Below are 17212 nucleotides of genomic sequence, written 5' to 3'. Positions count from 1 at the left end.
TCTCCTATATCTCTGCCAGTTGCTTTGACTTTGACAAGCGTGGCTCAGAATACATTCATGATCTTGCCCATTGACTTCCCCAGAAAGAGCTCTTAGAAATTCTGGGAAGCCAAAGTCAAACTAAGTTCCAAACTCTCTCTCTCTCAATCCCACTTCTTTTGGCAGCCTTCATCCAATAATGGCAATAGGTTTGTGCTTGCTACCCAGTTATGCAAAGCTAAGCTATCTGTTGTTCAAGCGTACATAGGTAGCTGTCAAAATTATAAGAAAAGGCAGTGAAATGATTACCATAAAAGTAAAAAAAGTGGTTACCTCTGATGAGGAAGCCATGTTTGAAAACAAGGAACAGGTAGCTTCTATGGTACTAAAAAACATTCTGGTTTTTAAAACTCTGGGTGTGGTGGTGAGGAGGAGTGCTAATGGTAAATGAATTTTCTTTCAATTATGTTTTAAACTGTAAATACATCTGTGTACATTCTTCTGTATGTAGGATACATTTCATGGTAAGCTTTTAACACCTTCCCCAAATTATTGTGAAACTGAGTTTTGTTTATTAACTGGCCTGTGAAGAGAATTTTGTATTCTCTTCAAGTATATTTTAAAAGTTGATGCAAGATTCAAAAACTTAAATATATACAAAGTAGGGAATAAAAGTAAACATACAGCAATCCATACATCATACTGTCTTGAAATACACATGAAGAAAAACAAAAGAAAACATGTGTCCCAGAAGCTATAAATATTGAGATAAGCTCCAATCCAGACTCAATACATTCGAAAATTGATGTAATTCAGATATTATCTGAGCTAATGTTGACTTTTATACCTTCAAAAAAGAATTTTTTGAACTAAAATAAGCAAATTGTGTGAATTCCATTCTCAGGAGGATGGACTTAAATAAATTTCAATAAATACCATGTTCACCTATAAAAAGCCTCTCTAGGGGCGCCTGGGTGGCTCAGTTGGTTAAGCGGCTCAGGTCATGATCTCGCGGTCCGTGAGTTCGAGCCCCACGTCGGGCTCTGTGCTGACAGCTCAGAGCCTGGAGCCTGTTTCAGATTCTGTGTCTCCCTCTCTCTGACCCTCCCCTGTTCATGCTCTGTCTCTCTGTCTCAAAAATAAATAAATGTTAAAAAAAAAAATTAAAAAGCCTCTCTAGCTAGTAAAGATAAAGCTAACTCAAATTATGTCTATAAATTTATTTTATAATTTCAATATTTTAGTAATTCAAATATGACTTTCAATATGATTTAATGAGCCTTTACCATTTTCTAAAATGTAAGCTCTAACATCAAACTCTTAAAAAATAAAAACAATGAGGTTGTTTACATTATTAACTTTTAAATAATTAGACATTTGCTTTTTATTGTATCTTAGCCACAAATTTTTTTTTTTTTAATTTTTTTTTTCAACGTTTATTTATTTTTGGGACAGAGAGAGACAGAGCATGAATGGGGGAGGGGCAGAGAGAGAGGGAGACACAGAATCGGAAACAGGCTCCAGGCTCTGAGCCGTCAGCACAGAGCCCGACGCGGGGCTCGAACTCACGGACCGCGAGATCGTGACCTGGCTGAAGTCGGACGCTTAACCGACTGCGCCACCCAGGCGCCCCTATTAGCCACAAATTTATATTCTCTAAACTGTTAAAGGAGTTAATAAGTAATTCATCAAGTTGAATAAAACAAATGGGTTTAGGTCCATTTACAGCCTCTCATTGTTAAAAGTTGTGCTTTGAACCACTTAGGATTAAAAAAAGAAGACTTTGGCCAGGGCACTGCTAACAACTGCAGCACAATAATCAATTAGCAATGTCAAGGTTCAACCATTTCAAATCTCCACCGTAAACGTCTTTCAAAAATAAGAATGCAAAACACTCATAGTTTAAGTCAGCGGAGATATTCTGCCTTTAAAATAATCCTAGCCAATAATGTATTAGTGGTATATCTTTGAGAATAAAAACGTAATAGCATTAATTTGGTGATAGCTCAAATTCAAGCAAGTGAAGAAGCATGTATTTCTAAGGGGAAAAGACTGCCTATAAAAGAAGTTCTTGTAGTAAATTTGCTTTTATTTGTTTTGCCCATGAAAAATTTAAATTTTTGCACCAATAACCCCCTTTAGCACTCTATTTGGCAGGAGCATGTTATATCTCTCAACTTTAGAGTCATAAGAAAAAAAAAAACTTTAATGAAACATGCTGAAAGGAGGTCAGTAGTTTTTAATCATTACTAAAAGATTCTGGTGGCAGACATAATGCTGTAGCCTTTCTTCAATCAAAAAACACACAGCAGTGATGAACTACCACAGTGGCACGACAAACACCTGGGGGGTTCCCAGGCCAGACAATGCAGCTCCCGCTCGGGTACTCACTGTAAGCGACTGGCACGACTGTCCTTGCTTACAGGACTGAATAAATCCACAGACATGACATTTTAATTCTGCCACGCCATCTGAAACCCTCAAATAGAGGAAGGAAGATAAGAGCTTTCAAAAAGCAACGTTTCCCACTGTACTGCCAGTCTTTAAGATATTGTGAATCCCGATGCACCATTATGACAGAACAATAACTTAATTATAGCAAAGAATGCCATCAATAGAAGTGAAATAAAAAAAATAACAGGGATAGATTTTATACCTTTATTTGTAATATCAACAGACAAACAATGTAGAGAGCTGATTTCTAATTCCATTTACAATGATCCACGACCATGTAGTAAACATATCCTTGCAAATCATAGTGGAAAAAAAAATCATTTTAGAAATTGATAGTCTGAATTAATGTTAAAGTAACTCCTATACATCTATAGGTTCAGAAGCATCAATATGCATTTATCATTCATGATACAAATTTCTGTCTGTATCTCTCCCCACCTTGCTACCTTCTATCAACTCCTTCAACAAGAATGTCCATATACCATAGTTACTGAATCACATTTAATACTACTTCAAATGGTGAAATAATTATGGTTAAATTTTAAATAGCAAGCTTAGGAGTGCCTGGGTGGCTTAGTCAGTTAAGCGTCTGACTCTTGATTTTGGCTCAGGTCCTCACAGTTTGTGAGTTCAAGCCCCACACTGCGCTCTGTGCCGACAGCACAGAGCCTGCTTAAGATTCTCTTTCTCTTTCTCTCTCTCTCTCTCTCTCTCTCTCTCTCTGCCCCCTCCCTTACTCATGCACTCTCTGTCTCTCAAAAATAATAAACTTTAAAAAATTAAAAATAAATGAATAAACAGCAAGGCTAAAAATGTATTATTTATACTGGTCACTGATGATTAAGCATTACAACTATGCTTTAATAAGCAGTACTGTATAGAATTAGAATTTGTTTGGTAGTCAGAAAGACTTAAGTTCGAATCCGCCCATTCTTGGCATCAGTTTCTAAATCTAAAAAAATATGATGAAGTATCAAGCTCAGGAGCATTGTGCTAATGTCCTCAAAACTTAATTGTAAATCTCTTAATTGATTTTTTTAAAACAAATTATAGGTAAAACACAATGTATTATCCTATCAATTTATCAGTTCATTCAAATTATAACATATTCAAAATAACTGTAAATCTCCAAGAAACAAGGTAGTATAACTTATTTAAGAAACTGTTTTTTTCCCCAATTCAAATTCTCAACAGAAATTATCCATTTCAAGGATAAGTACAGACAACTTATTTAACAAACAAATCACTGGGCACCTACTGTGTGCAAGGAACATGGGATACAGAGATATATACAGTATCATTCCTTGAGGAGATCACAATCTCAGAGAGGTGACAAAAAACATAACTCTAAATAGAAGACAATAGGGCTCATAATCAAAACACATAAAGTAGATCCAGGAGGGGGAGATGGTGTGGAGTAGGTGGACCCGAGGCTCACCTTAGCCCACGAATACAACTAGATAACTATCAAATCATCCTACATGCCCCAGAAATCAACCGGAAGACTGGCAGAACGAACTCCACAACTAAAGGTAGAGAAGAGGCCATAGTGAAGAAGGTAGAAGTGCAGAGACCTGGTTTAGGAGAGAAACAAATCATGGCCACTGCAGTGGGAAGGTAGCTGTAGTCCCAGAGAAGGGGGAGAGACTAGCGCACAGGGGAGCACATGGGGAAAACGAATCCTCATAGCAAATGGCTTGGAAAGCATGAAAGCCCGAATTTTGTGAATTCTGGCAACAAGTGGGGCTTAAACCTAGAATTTTAAAGGTCAGAAGACTTGGTTGGGATAGAGCTGAGAGGTCACTAAGCTGCTCTTGGAGAGAAAGCAGGCAGACATCACATGGACATACAGCGAAACAGCGATCTGAAGAGCACCTGGGCACACAGTGGGGAGGTTATTTGCTCATCTCCAAATGCATCCTAGAGAGACAGCATTCACAGAGAGACCCCTCCAGGGACAAAGGAACTGGCAGGTACAATTTCCTCCCCCACTTCTCAGCAAAGGTTAAGGGCCACCTGCAGGAGCCAGGATAGCACTGACACTCACTACCTAACTTGCTCACACCAACCCCTGCTTCCCCATGCTCTGTTGGAACTGCCCTTCTCAGTCACATTTGCCTTACTCCCAGGGCCATGGGCCCCCTTTGCCAGAAGACCAGCCCAATCCCTGCCCACACACAGTTCTCCATGTGGGATTTTTGCAGGGCCTCAATTCTGGCGGCGGTGGCGACAGGTCTCAGCCCTGGTCTCTGACCAGAGCACACCTAGTTAAAACTCACCACATTCGAAAGACACCTGGCTGGCTCAGGTGGAAGGGCATGTGACTCCTGATCTTGGGGTTTTAAGTTTGGGCCCCACATTGGGTGTAAAGATTACTAAAAAAATAAACTATTAAAAAAAACTTGCCACATTTCAGATCAGAGACCAAACACTGCCCACAACAGACACAGAGCACCTCTGCAGATGACTGGCCTGAAGGATAAAGCAGCCAGGACCCAACAGTAGACTGCATGCAGCACACACTGGAGATGTTCACTAAAGTGTCAGGCCCTAGGGAACAGGGGACATTATGGGGCAGGGCACTGCCAGACTGCCTCTTCATTAGGCCATTGAACAGGGAACACAGCTTATTTTCTTAACACAGAGAAAACAGGCCCAGAGACTCAGACAAAATGAGAAGATAGAGAAATTTGTGCCAATGAAAGAACAGGACAAGGCCATGGCCAAAGATCAAAGTAAAACAGACATAAGTAACATGCCTGATGGAGTATCTAAAGCAATGATCATAAGGATATTCACTGGACTTGAGTAAAAAGTGGAAGACATCAGTGAGACCCCTAACACAGAGATTAAAAAGAACCAATCAGAGATGAACAGTGCAATAAACGAGATTAGAAATAGACTTGATGCAAAGTACAGCAGGCTGGAAGAAGCAAAAGAATGAATTAATGACCTAGAAGACAGAGTAATGGAAAGTAATCAAGCTGAACAAAAGAGGAGAAAAAAAGAATTATGCAAAATAAGAGATTTGGGGAACTCAGTGACTCCATCTAATGTCATAATATTCGTATTACAGGAGTCGCAGAAGAAGGAGAGAGAGAAAAGAGGGCAGAATATTTATTTGAAGAAATAATAGCTAAAAACTTCCCTAATCTGGGGAATCCAGATACAAGAAGTAGAGAAGCTCCAAAAAACGAACAAAAGCAGGCCAACACCAAGACATACTGTAATTAAATTGGCAAAATATAGTGATAAAGAAAAAATTTTTAAAGCAGCAGGATGAAAAGAAGACCTTTACATACAAGGGAAACCCCACAAGGCCATCAGGAGATTTTTTTAGCAGACACTTTCCAAGCCAGAAGGGAGTAGTGTGATATATTCAAGATGCTGAATGGGACAAAATCTGCAGCCAAGTATACTATATCCAGCAAGGCTATCATTCAGAATAGAAGAAGAGATAAAGAGCCTCCCAGACAAATAAAAACTAAAGGAGTTTGTGACCAATAAACCAGCTTTGCAAGAAATATTAAAGTGAGCTCTCTGAGTGGAAAGGAGAGACCAAAAGTGACACTATGAAGTTAGGAAACACAAAAGCAGTAAAAATGAGTATTTCTGTAAAAAGTCAGTCAAGGAACTCATAAAATAAAAGGATGTAAAATATGACATCATATACCTAAAATGTGGAGAGAAAAGGAGTAAAGAATGAGTTCAAATTTAAACTACCACGTATTTCATATAGACTGCTATACACAGAAGATATAATATACAAACCTAAGTGAATCAAAAACCACTAATAAATATGCAAAGAATAAAGAGAAAGAAATCATATCACTAAATCATATCACTAAATAAATACATCACTAAAGAAAACCAGCAAACCATAAAAACGAGAAAGACAAAGGATCAGAGAAAATCTTCACAAACAACCACAAAACAAGTAATACAATGGGAATAAATACATATCTATCAATAATTACTTTGAATGTAAGTGCACTAAACACTCCAATCAAAAGACATAGGATGATAGGACGGATATAAAAAACAAGACCCATCTATACACTACCTATAGGAGACTCATTTCAGACCAAAAGACACCTACAGATTCAAAGTGAGGAGATGGAGAAATATTTATCATGCAAATGGATGTCAAAAGAAAGCCAGGGTAGCAATACTTAAATTGGACAAAATAGACTTTAAAACAGAGACTATGACAAAAGACAAAGAAGCACACTATCTAGTCATAAAGGGGACAATCCAATAAGAAAATATAACAATTATAAATACTTATGCACCCATATGAAAGCACCCACACACATAAAACAGTTAATAACAGGGATGCCTGGGTGGCTCAGTCACTTAAGGATCCAACTTCAGCTCAGGGCATGATCTCACAGTTCCTGAGTTCAAGCCCTGCATCAGGCTTTGTGCTGAAAGCTCAGAGCTTGGAGCCTGCTTCAGATTCTATCTCACCCTCTCCCTCTGTCCCTCTCCTGCTCAGACTGTCTCTGTCTCTCAAAAAGAAGTAAAGGTTAAAAAATTAAAAACAAAAACAAAAACAACAGTTAATAACAAACATACAGGAACTAATTGGTAACAACACAATAATAGTAGGGGACTTTAACACCCCACTTATATCAACAGACAGATCATCAAAACAAAAAAAATCAACAAGGAAACAATGGCTTTGAATGACACACTGAGCCAGATGGATTTAACCAATATATTCAGAACATTCCATCCTAAAACAGCAGAATACACATTCTTTTCAGGTGCTCGTGGAACACTCTCCAGAACAGATCATGTATTAGGCCAAAAAACAAGTCTCAACTAATTCAAGAGGATCAAAGTCATACCATGCATCTTTTCTAACCATAACACTATGAAACTAGAAATCAACCACAAGAAAAATCCGGAAAGACCACAAATACCTGAAGGCTAAATGCCCTGCTACTAAACTAAATCAGAAAATAAAAGAAGAAATAAAAAAGTACATAGAAACAAATAAAAAAGAAATCACAACAGTCAAACTATTGGGATTCAGCAAAAGCAGTTCTAAGAGGGAAGTTTACAGCAATATAGGCTTACCTCAAGAAGCAAGAAAAATCTCAAATAAACAACCTAACCGTTTACCTAAAGAAGCTAGGAAAAGAACAACAAACTAAAACCACTAGAAGGAAAGACTAAGGATTAGAGCAGAAATAAAACTATAAAAACAAAAGAACAGATCAACGAAACCTAGAGCTAGATCTTCAAAAATAAAATAAAATAAAATTGACAAACCTCTAGCCAAACTCATCAAGAAAATAGAAAAGGACTCAAATAAATAAAATTATAAATGAGAGAGAAGTAACAACCAACACCATAGAAATACAATTATAAAAGATTATGTAAAACTAAATGCCAAAAAATTGGTCAACCTAGAAGAAATGAATAAATTCCTAGAAACATGCTAAGTGAAACTAGTCAGAGAAAGACAAATATCATATGACTTCACTCATATGAGGACTTTAAGGTAAAAAACAGGTGAACATAAGGGAAGGGAAGCAAAAAATAATATAAAAACAAGGAGGAGTACAAAACATAAGAGACTCTTAAATACAGAGAACAGAGAGTTACTGGAGGGGTTGTAGGAAGGAGGATGGGCTAAATGGGTAAGGGGCATTAAGAAATCTACTCCTGAAATCATTGCTGCACTATATGCTAACTAATTTGGATGTAAATTAAATAAAATGGTAAAAAAAAAAAAATTCCTAGAAACATATAAACTACCAAACTGAAACAGGGAGGAATAGAAAATTTAGACAGAAAACCAGCAAAGAAATTGAATCAGTAATCAAAAAATCCCAACAAACAAAAGTTCATGACCAGATGACTTCCCAGGCAAATTGTGCCAAACATTTAAAGAGTTAATACCTCTTTTTCTCAAACTATTCCAAAAGACAGAAAAGGAAGGAAAATTTCTAAATTCATTCTATGAAGCCAGCATTACCCTGATACCAAAACCAGACAAAGACACCACAAAAAAACAGAACTACAAGTCAATATCTCTGATGAACATACATGCAAAAATCCTCAACAAAATATTAGCAAACCGAATCTAACAATACATTAAAAAAATCATTCATCATGATCAAGTGGGATTTATTCTGGGTTGCAAGGGTGGTTCAATATTCACAAATCAGTCAACATGATACATCAGATCAACAAGCAAAGGATAGGAACCATATAATCATTTCAATGGATGCAGAAAAAGCCTTTGACAAAATACAACATCCATTCATGACAAAAAACCCTCAACAAAGTAGGCTTAGAGGGAATATACCTCAACATCAAAAAGGCCATATATGAAAAACCTACAGCTAATATCATCCTTAATGGGGAAAAACGGAGAGCTTTTTCCCTAAGGTCGGGAACAAGACAAGGATGTCCACTTTCACCATTTTTATTCAACATGGTACTGGAAGTACTAGTCACAGCAATCAGACAACAAAAAGAAATAAAGGGCATCCAAATTGGTAAGGCAGAAGTAAAACTCTATTTTCAGATGACACATTATATACAGAAAATCCTAAAGACTCAATCAAAAAAACTTGCTAGAACTGATAAATGAATTCAGTAAAGTCTCAGGATACAAAATCAATATAGAGAAATCTATTACATTTCTATACATCAATAATGAGGCAGCAGAAACAGAAATTAAGCAAACGATCCCATTTACAATTGCACCAAAAATAAGATACCTAAGGGGCGCCTGGGTGGTGCAGTCGGTTAAGCGTCCGACTTCAGCCAGGTCACGATCTCGCGGTCCGTGAGTTCGAGCCCCGCGTCAGGCTCTGGGCTGATGGCTCGGAGCCTGGAGCCTGTTTCCGATTCTGTGTCTCCCTCTCTCTCTGCCCCTCCCCCGTTCATGCTCTGTCTCTCTCTGTCCCAAAAATAAATAAACGTTGAAAAAAAAAATTAAAAAAATAAATAAATAAATAAAAAAATAAAAAATAAGATACCTAAAAATAAACCTAACCAAAGAGGTAAAAGACCTGTACTCTGAAAACTATAAAACACTAATGAAAGAAACTGACAATGACACAAAGAAATGGAAAAACGGGCACCTGGGTGGCTCAGTTGGTTGAGCATCTGACTTCAGCTCAGGTCATGATCTCACAGTTTGTGACTTCGAGGCCCCACATTGGGCTTGCTGCTGTCAGCACAGAGCCCGCTTCAGATCCTCTGCCCTTCTCTTTCTCTGCCCCTCCCCCACTCACATTCTCTCTCAAAAATGAATAAGCATTTAAAAAAAAAGAGAAAGAAATGGAAAGACATTCCATGCTCACGGATAGGAAGAGTAAATATTGTTAAAATGTCTACTCTACACAAAGCAATCTACATATTTAATACAATCCCTATCAAAATACCAACATTATCACAGAACTACAACAAACAATGCTAAAATTTTTATGGAACTACAAAAGGCCCCGAAGAGCCAAAGCAATTTTAAAAAAGAAAACCGAAGCTGGAGGCATCACAATTCCAGACTTCAAGCTGTTTTACAAAGCTATAATCATCAAGACAGTATGGTACTGGCACAAAAAAATAGGCACACAGATCAGTGGAACAGAATAGAAAGCCCAGAAATGAACCCACAATTATACAGTCAATTAAACCTCAACAAAGCAGGAGAGAATATCCAATAGGAAAAAGACTGTCTCTTCAACAAATAGTGTTGGAAAAGTTGTTCAGTTATGTGCAAAAGAATGAAACTGGACCACTTTGTTACACCATACACAAAAATGAAGTCAAAATGGATTAAAGACCTACATGTGAAATCTGAAACCACAAAAATCTCAGAAGAGAACACAGGTGGTAACTTTTTTGACACCGGCCATAGCAACTTCTTTCTAGATATATCTCCTGAGGCAAGAGAAACAAAAACAAAAATAAACTATTGGAATTACATAAAAATAAAAAGCTTCTGCACAGTAAAGGAAACAATCAACAAAACTAAAAGGTAACCTCCAGAATGGGAGATGGTATTTGGAAATGACATATCCAGTAAAGGATTAGTATCCAAAATGTATAAAGAACTGATATAACTCAACACCAAAAAACCCAAATAATCTAATTACCAAGTGGGCAAAAGACACAGACATTTCTCCAAAGACTTCATACACATGGCCAACAGACACATGAAAAGATGCTCATCAGCATTCATCATTAGGGAAACGCAAATCAAAACTACAATGAGATCACCTCACACTTGTCAGAATGGGTAAAATAAAAAATACAAGAAACAACAGCTATTAGCGAGAATGTGGAGAAAAAGGAACCCTTGTGTACTGATGGGAATGCAAACTGGTGCAGCCACTCTGGATGAGGTTCCTCAAAAAGTTAAAAATACCCTATGATCCAGCAATTGCACTGCTGGGTCTTTAACCAAAGAATACAAAATTCACACTAATTCAAATAGATACACATACCCCTATGTTTGCAGTATTATTTATAATAGCCAAATTACAGAAGCAGCCCAAGTGTCCATTAATGAATGAATGAATGAATAAAAATGTGGTACACTTCTAAAATGAAATACTATTCCACTATAGAAAAGAATGAAATCTTGCCACTTGTAACAACATGGATGGAACTAGAGAGGGAACTAAGCGAAGTAAGTCAGAGAAGGAAAAATACCATATGATTTTACTTACGTGTGAAATTCAAGAAACAAAATGAGCAAAGGGAAAATAAAAAGAGAGAAAACAAGAAACAGAGCCTTAACTACAGAGAACAAACTGATGATTACCAGAGGGGAAGTGAGTGGCGGGGTGGGTGAGACAGGTGATGGGGATTAGGGAGCACACTTGCTGTGTTGAGCACCAGATGATGTATGGAATTGTTGAATCACTGTATTGTACATGTGAAACTAATGTAACACTGTAGAACTAACTGGAATTAAAACACAAACTTAAATATATATAATGCAGATATATATAACTTAAATATATACATATATCAAGTAGAGAGATGGCAGAAAAGGACTGACACCTTCAAAAGCTGAATTTAACTAATGTAACATAGAGGTCAATAAATAGCCAATTAAGAACAGAACTATAATAAACACTGTAGCAGGAGGGAGTGATTAACTCATTAAGGTAAAAGAAAATAACAGAACCCTATTTATTTACTGAAAACTAGAATACCACAATACTACAAGTCGAGGTGAGATTTTATTTTTCATTCTTTTAAGTTTATTTATTTATTTTGAGAGAGTCAGAGAGAGACAACAAGTGGGGGAGAGGCAGAGAGAGAAGGAGGGGGATCTGAAGGAGGCTCCGTGCTGTCAGCATGGAGCCCAACTTGCGGCTCAATCCCACGAACCGTGAAATCATGACCTGAGCCAAGATAGAGAGTCCTATGCTTAACTGACTAAGCCACCCGGGCACCCCTCAAGATAAGATTTTACAAAACAAAAAGAGGAGGATCCACCTTGCCTAGTATCACAATAACAGCTATCACAAGCATAGGAGTACTTCATTTTCACATGGTTGCTCTGCAACATATTAACATAAATTAAGAAGTATATTTACCTTGAATGGAAAACAGGATTTCACCTATTGTGACAATTATGATTGAGATAGCATGCCTGCAGCGGTAGGTTGAGAATGATTCCGAGCCTGAATCCAGACTCAGCAGAACCGTTATGAATGATTAATAATGTCCTGCTATGAGTGATAGAGGAAAAATGAAGGATATGTGCTGTGTACTTGACAGCTTTAATATCTTGCATTTTCTCTGAAAACTTGTATCCCATTCGTAGGTCCCCACCAAAAAAGTTGAATTTAACTCATTTAATATTACAGGCAACTACCACCCAATCGATAAAGGGACAGGATGACAATGAACACTGTTTGGGGAAATCTATCCAGGCCATGAGCCACTCTTTCTTTTCTCAGAAACATTCCCTGATCCAGGAGGCTTGGATCCCATTCCCCTAGTTACCAGTGACTCATCCCTGAGTGGATCCTAATCCAACATGAGGTAACAGAGTTTCTCTTCAGAGTTGGGATTCACAAACAGCCAGTTTTGGTTTTATATACGTGGAACTGCAACATGTGCAAAATATGAAGGTCATGTGCTATCATTCAGAGACAGAAGCTGAGAAACTACTCAGTTTGCAGGAAAATGAATAAAGAAAATCTACAGAGCCAGGGAAATGAGAATATTCTCTGGATTCTTGAGAACCTTCCTGTCCCTATATCCCTACCCATACCTCCTGTCACCTAGATTCTTAGCTTCCCTTTTCCTTATTTAAACTAGCTTGAATTTATTTGTTATTTACAGTCAAAGGGTATCAACTAATAAAGGATAAGGGGGGTGCAAAAGGATAAAAGAAAATAATCTTTTAGAAGAACTGGCCAAAATAAATAAATAAAGGAATAGAATAGTTAGAAAAAATCAAATTACTTCTCAATCCATATTAAAATTATGGTAAAAATTAACTCCTTCAATTTTTTACCCTCTTCTTAAAGAGTATATGTAATCAATTTAAAGAAATCTGACCTTTGTTTCTTCTGTTCTCACCGCATCCAGCAGATAATGCAGTAGCTCCTGACTGTCCTGTTGCTGGAAACCTTTAAATCGAGGGGCCCTATAATTTAAAAACAAAACAGGAAAGAAAAAAGATAATTTCATCAACAATATATTACTATCATCAAAAATAATTTTTTTGAATGTTTACATGATTAATGTATTTGAGAGAGAGTGTGTGTGTGCGCATGTGCGTGCATGCAGGGCCCCTCTGGAGGGGCAGAGAGAAAGAAGGGACAGAATCCCAAGCAGGCTCCATGCTGTCAGCCCAGAGCCCAACGTATGACTCAATCTCACAAACCTCAATTGCTTAACCAACTGAGCCTCCCAAGTGCCCCTCATCTAAAATCATTTTTAAATAACATATATTCAAAGATTCAATATAGTCCTTTTACCACTAGGTAAAAAGAGCAGATATGATCACTGCTCCAATTAAGATGAGATCATCAGTACACAGAAAATAATATAGTTATCAGGGCATCTGGGTGGTTCAGCTGGTTAAGCATCTGACTCTTGATTTCGGCTCAGGTCATGATCTCATGGTTCTTGGGATCAAGCCCCACATGGCGCTCTGCACTGATAGCATGGAACCTGCTTGGGATTCTCTCTCTCCCTCTCTCTGCCTCTCTCTCTCTCTTGAAATAAATAAATAAAATAAAAAAGAATAATATGGCTGTCATTTATCAAGTGACTACTACATGCAAGCACAGTACATATGTTAAGCTTTACATAGATCAATCCTCAAACAAGCTTGGGATGCACTATTTTCTCCAGTTTATACATGGGGGCTCAGAGGGATTATTCAAATAATTTGCAAGGTCACACAGCAAGCAAAAATATAGTACTCAAACCCAAGCCACTGTGATCTATTATCTTCCTACCCTGAATAACCAAATGAAAAACAAGAAGTCATTTATATTTAAATAAAGAACAATAATCTGATATCTCTGTGAATGTATTTATTTTAAGGATTTAACAACTAAATTTCCTTGTATTAATTAAAGGTTCAGGTGCTGTACATGGAGACATCAACACAGCAAATATTTAGTTGATTTCATTAACTTTAAAAAACAGTATTTTCTGCAATAAATTCCAATACTAAAATGAAATGAAAATAAGTGCTAAATTTAGATAGTGCTCTGACCTAAGATGAAGAAAGAATTTTGTCAAAGTAATATAAAATAGTAAGAATATCTTATTGTAGTACAAGTTTACAATGTTCTCCTTGTGGTATGTCCAACATATCTCATTTGATATGCACAACAGTGCTGTTAAGAAATCAGTTAAGATGAACTGTTTTACACTTGAGAAAACTGAAGAACAATCTGTGTGCCACTGACGTAAATCCAAGTCTTTTGATTCTTGAGTCCAGTACTTCAAGCATTATTCTTTATTATCTCATAATAAACATTCATTCTAGTAATGCACTAATGAGAGTCCCTGGTGCTAAAAAGCTATCTGAACTAGCAGTGAATCTAGCCTATAATAGGAACCGTAATTTCATTTATTCACTCTTGTTAAGTAGTAGCAAAAGCAAAAGGATGCTGAGAACTTTGATTTACTGCCCTTGTGGGCTTCCCTTTCTGCATTTGGTGGATATAGATCACCTTCTAGATCAGAGAAGAGGACAGAAACCAAGATGGACACATTTCTCACCCCTATCTGGGCTTCCATGGCTGGAATCCATGTAAGGCAGAAACTGCATGACACGACATTTGTGCTGTAGGCATCAAGGAAGTTCAGTGAAGTGGAAGAAGATTGCAAGGGGCAAATGGGAATCCTTCAGGGATCCTCATCTGCCATGTTGCAGGTAGGAGGAACAGTCTGTGGCTTTCAAAGCAGATGCACAGGAAGGAAATTGTTCCTAAACAAAGGAGAAACTTCCTCTACCACGTCTCTGCCTACAGCTCCATCTCAACTATCCACAGACCAGTTACTGCCTTCTAAACCATTCAAGAAAATTAATGACGAATCACTAAATTCTACTCCTGGAACCAATACGACATATATGTTAACTAACTTGAAAATAAATAAATAAACAAACCTAGATTTTTTTTTTTTTCTTTCTTCTTCTACCTAGGACTGGGTCAAAATTCTAAGAGGACTTAAAGAATCTGTAATACCCAAAGCAATCTATATATTCAATGCAATCCCTATCAAAATAACACCAATATTCTTCACAGAGCTAGAACAAACAATCCTAAAATTTGTACGGAACCACAAAAGACTCTGAATAGCCAAAGCAATCCTCAAAAAGAAAACCAAAGCTGGAGGTATCACAATTCCAGACTTCAAGCTGTATTCCAAAGCTGTAATCATCAAGACAGTATGATACTGACACAGGAACAGACACATAGATCAATGGAACAGAATAGAGAACCCAGAAATGAACCCACAAATATATGGATGGCCGACCTTACCAAGAGCCTGAAAGGAAGCCCTTAGGCAAATACTAACTAAGGCTACAAGAGAACACATACTTAGCCTAGAGACCTGAAACCAGGCCAAACCTTCTATAGACTCTTCTCACCTCCCCCAGATGAGGGCAGCAGAGTAACTGTAAGCCAATACAAGACCTCAATCTCCAAGGCCAGCCCAGAGTTCAGAGGTAAGGCTATCTTAAAATTTGACATTTTTAGGCAGAGAAGAGAGGGATATGAGGAAAAGAGGCTATGGAAGGGAGAGGATGTGAAAAAGGCAGCAGGGGAAACAAGGAAGGGTGGAGGAAATGGAAGAAAGCAAAGGGGGAAAAATGGGAAAAAACAAACAAAAAATTCTACTCCCAAGAAGCCTACAAACCAATATCATAAAACACAAAGAAATCTGATGTTAAAAAATCAACTGAAATGCATTTACTTCACTCCAAATAAACTTTATAAAACTGATCTAAAGATGTTACAATATGTTGAGAATGTACAAAAACATAAAGGCATGCCAATAAAAGCCTAGATATTAGGTAAAAAAGAAAAACTTTTTTTTTTGAAGTTTATTTATTTTTGAGAGAGAAAGAGAGCACAAGTGGGGCAGGGCAGAGAGAGAGGGAGACACAGAATCTGAAGTAGGCTCCAGGCTCTGAGCTGTCATCACAGAGCCTGATATGGGGCTGGAACTCATGAACCATGAGATCAGGACCTGAGCAGAAGTCAGATGCGTAACTGACTAAGCCACCCCGGCGCCCCAAAAAGAAAAACTTTTTTAAGGGATATGTAGATATTGATAAGATAGCCAATTGAAAATATTAGAAGAAAATAAAACTACAGATATAAAAATCAATAGATAGGATAAATTCTATACACAGTTGAAGGACAAACTAGTAAATTAGAAGATAATAGTATTTTGAGAATTTGGTGGCACTCCTTAATGTACATGACATAACACAGAGTATCACAAAACTACAAATATGTATGTGTATGTATATGTGTATACACATACATATTTGCAGTGTGTGTGTATATACATATATGTGTATACACATATACATACACATGCATATTTGTGTGTATATATATACACACACACACACACACACACACACACATATATACATGCACACACACATACATATATATTTCCTTATGGAAAAAAACCAAAGAAAGCTCAGCACATCAATATTAGTTACCAACATAAAAGAGTGAAGGAGTAAACAAAGCAAAAGATGGGCATAAATGAGAATAAAGAAACGATCACTCTAGAGCAGGAAAAGCATTTAATAAAATCCAATACCCATTCTTTTTTCTTAAAAGAAAAAAACATTTATTATCTCATGGTTTCTCTGGGCCAGGAATCAAAGTATACCAATGGTAATACATAATGTTTATTTATTTAAATAATAAAGTTTTGTTGTTTTTTAAGGAAAAATTGGTTATTGGGAGTTTATCAAATACTATTATTCTTGATGAGAATCCTCAGAAAAAACTAGGAATGGGAATTTCCTTAACCTGATGAAAGGCATCTATGTGCTATCATACTTATGTGTGAAAGACTGAATGTTCCTCCCCTAATATCAGAAACAAAACAAAGATGCCTACTTCACCACTCCAACATTGTACTGGAGGTCCTTGCCAGCTATATAAAGTAAGAAAAAGGTCTAAAAGGATACAAATTTTAAAGGAAGAAATAAAATGGTCTTTATTTACCAATGACATTATTGTCTACATAGGAAATCCCAAAAGATCTACATGAAGCTATTATAACCAGTAAATGA

The 17212-nt window shown here is 37.0% G+C and overlaps 1 protein-coding gene across 2 annotated transcripts in view; it reads right to left on the bottom strand.

Moving 5' to 3' along the window:
• Positions 1 to 17212, bottom strand: part of USP45 (ubiquitin specific peptidase 45) — a 74073-nt gene that overhangs the window by 19030 nt on the left and 37831 nt on the right. For both annotated transcript variants that reach the window (XR_006966220.1, XM_047102486.1), the window contains exon 8: positions 12982 to 13069. Coding sequence is in view for 1 of the 2 variants with exons in the window: in XM_047102486.1 (XP_046958442.1) it covers positions 12982 to 13069 (88 nt within the window). In the remaining variant the exon portion in view is untranslated. The remainder of the gene's footprint in view (positions 1 to 12981; positions 13070 to 17212) is intronic.

The sequence above is a fragment of the Lynx rufus genome, unplaced genomic scaffold (genome assembly GCF_022079265.1).
Source record: "Lynx rufus isolate CCGP_SWC_20201006 ecotype Redwood Valley unplaced genomic scaffold, mLynRuf1.p SCAF_6, whole genome shotgun sequence".
Classification (NCBI taxonomy): Eukaryota; Metazoa; Chordata; class Mammalia; order Carnivora; family Felidae; genus Lynx; species Lynx rufus.
Note: the sequence above shows the minus strand (reverse complement) of the source record. Positions and strands in the feature narration are given on the sequence as shown.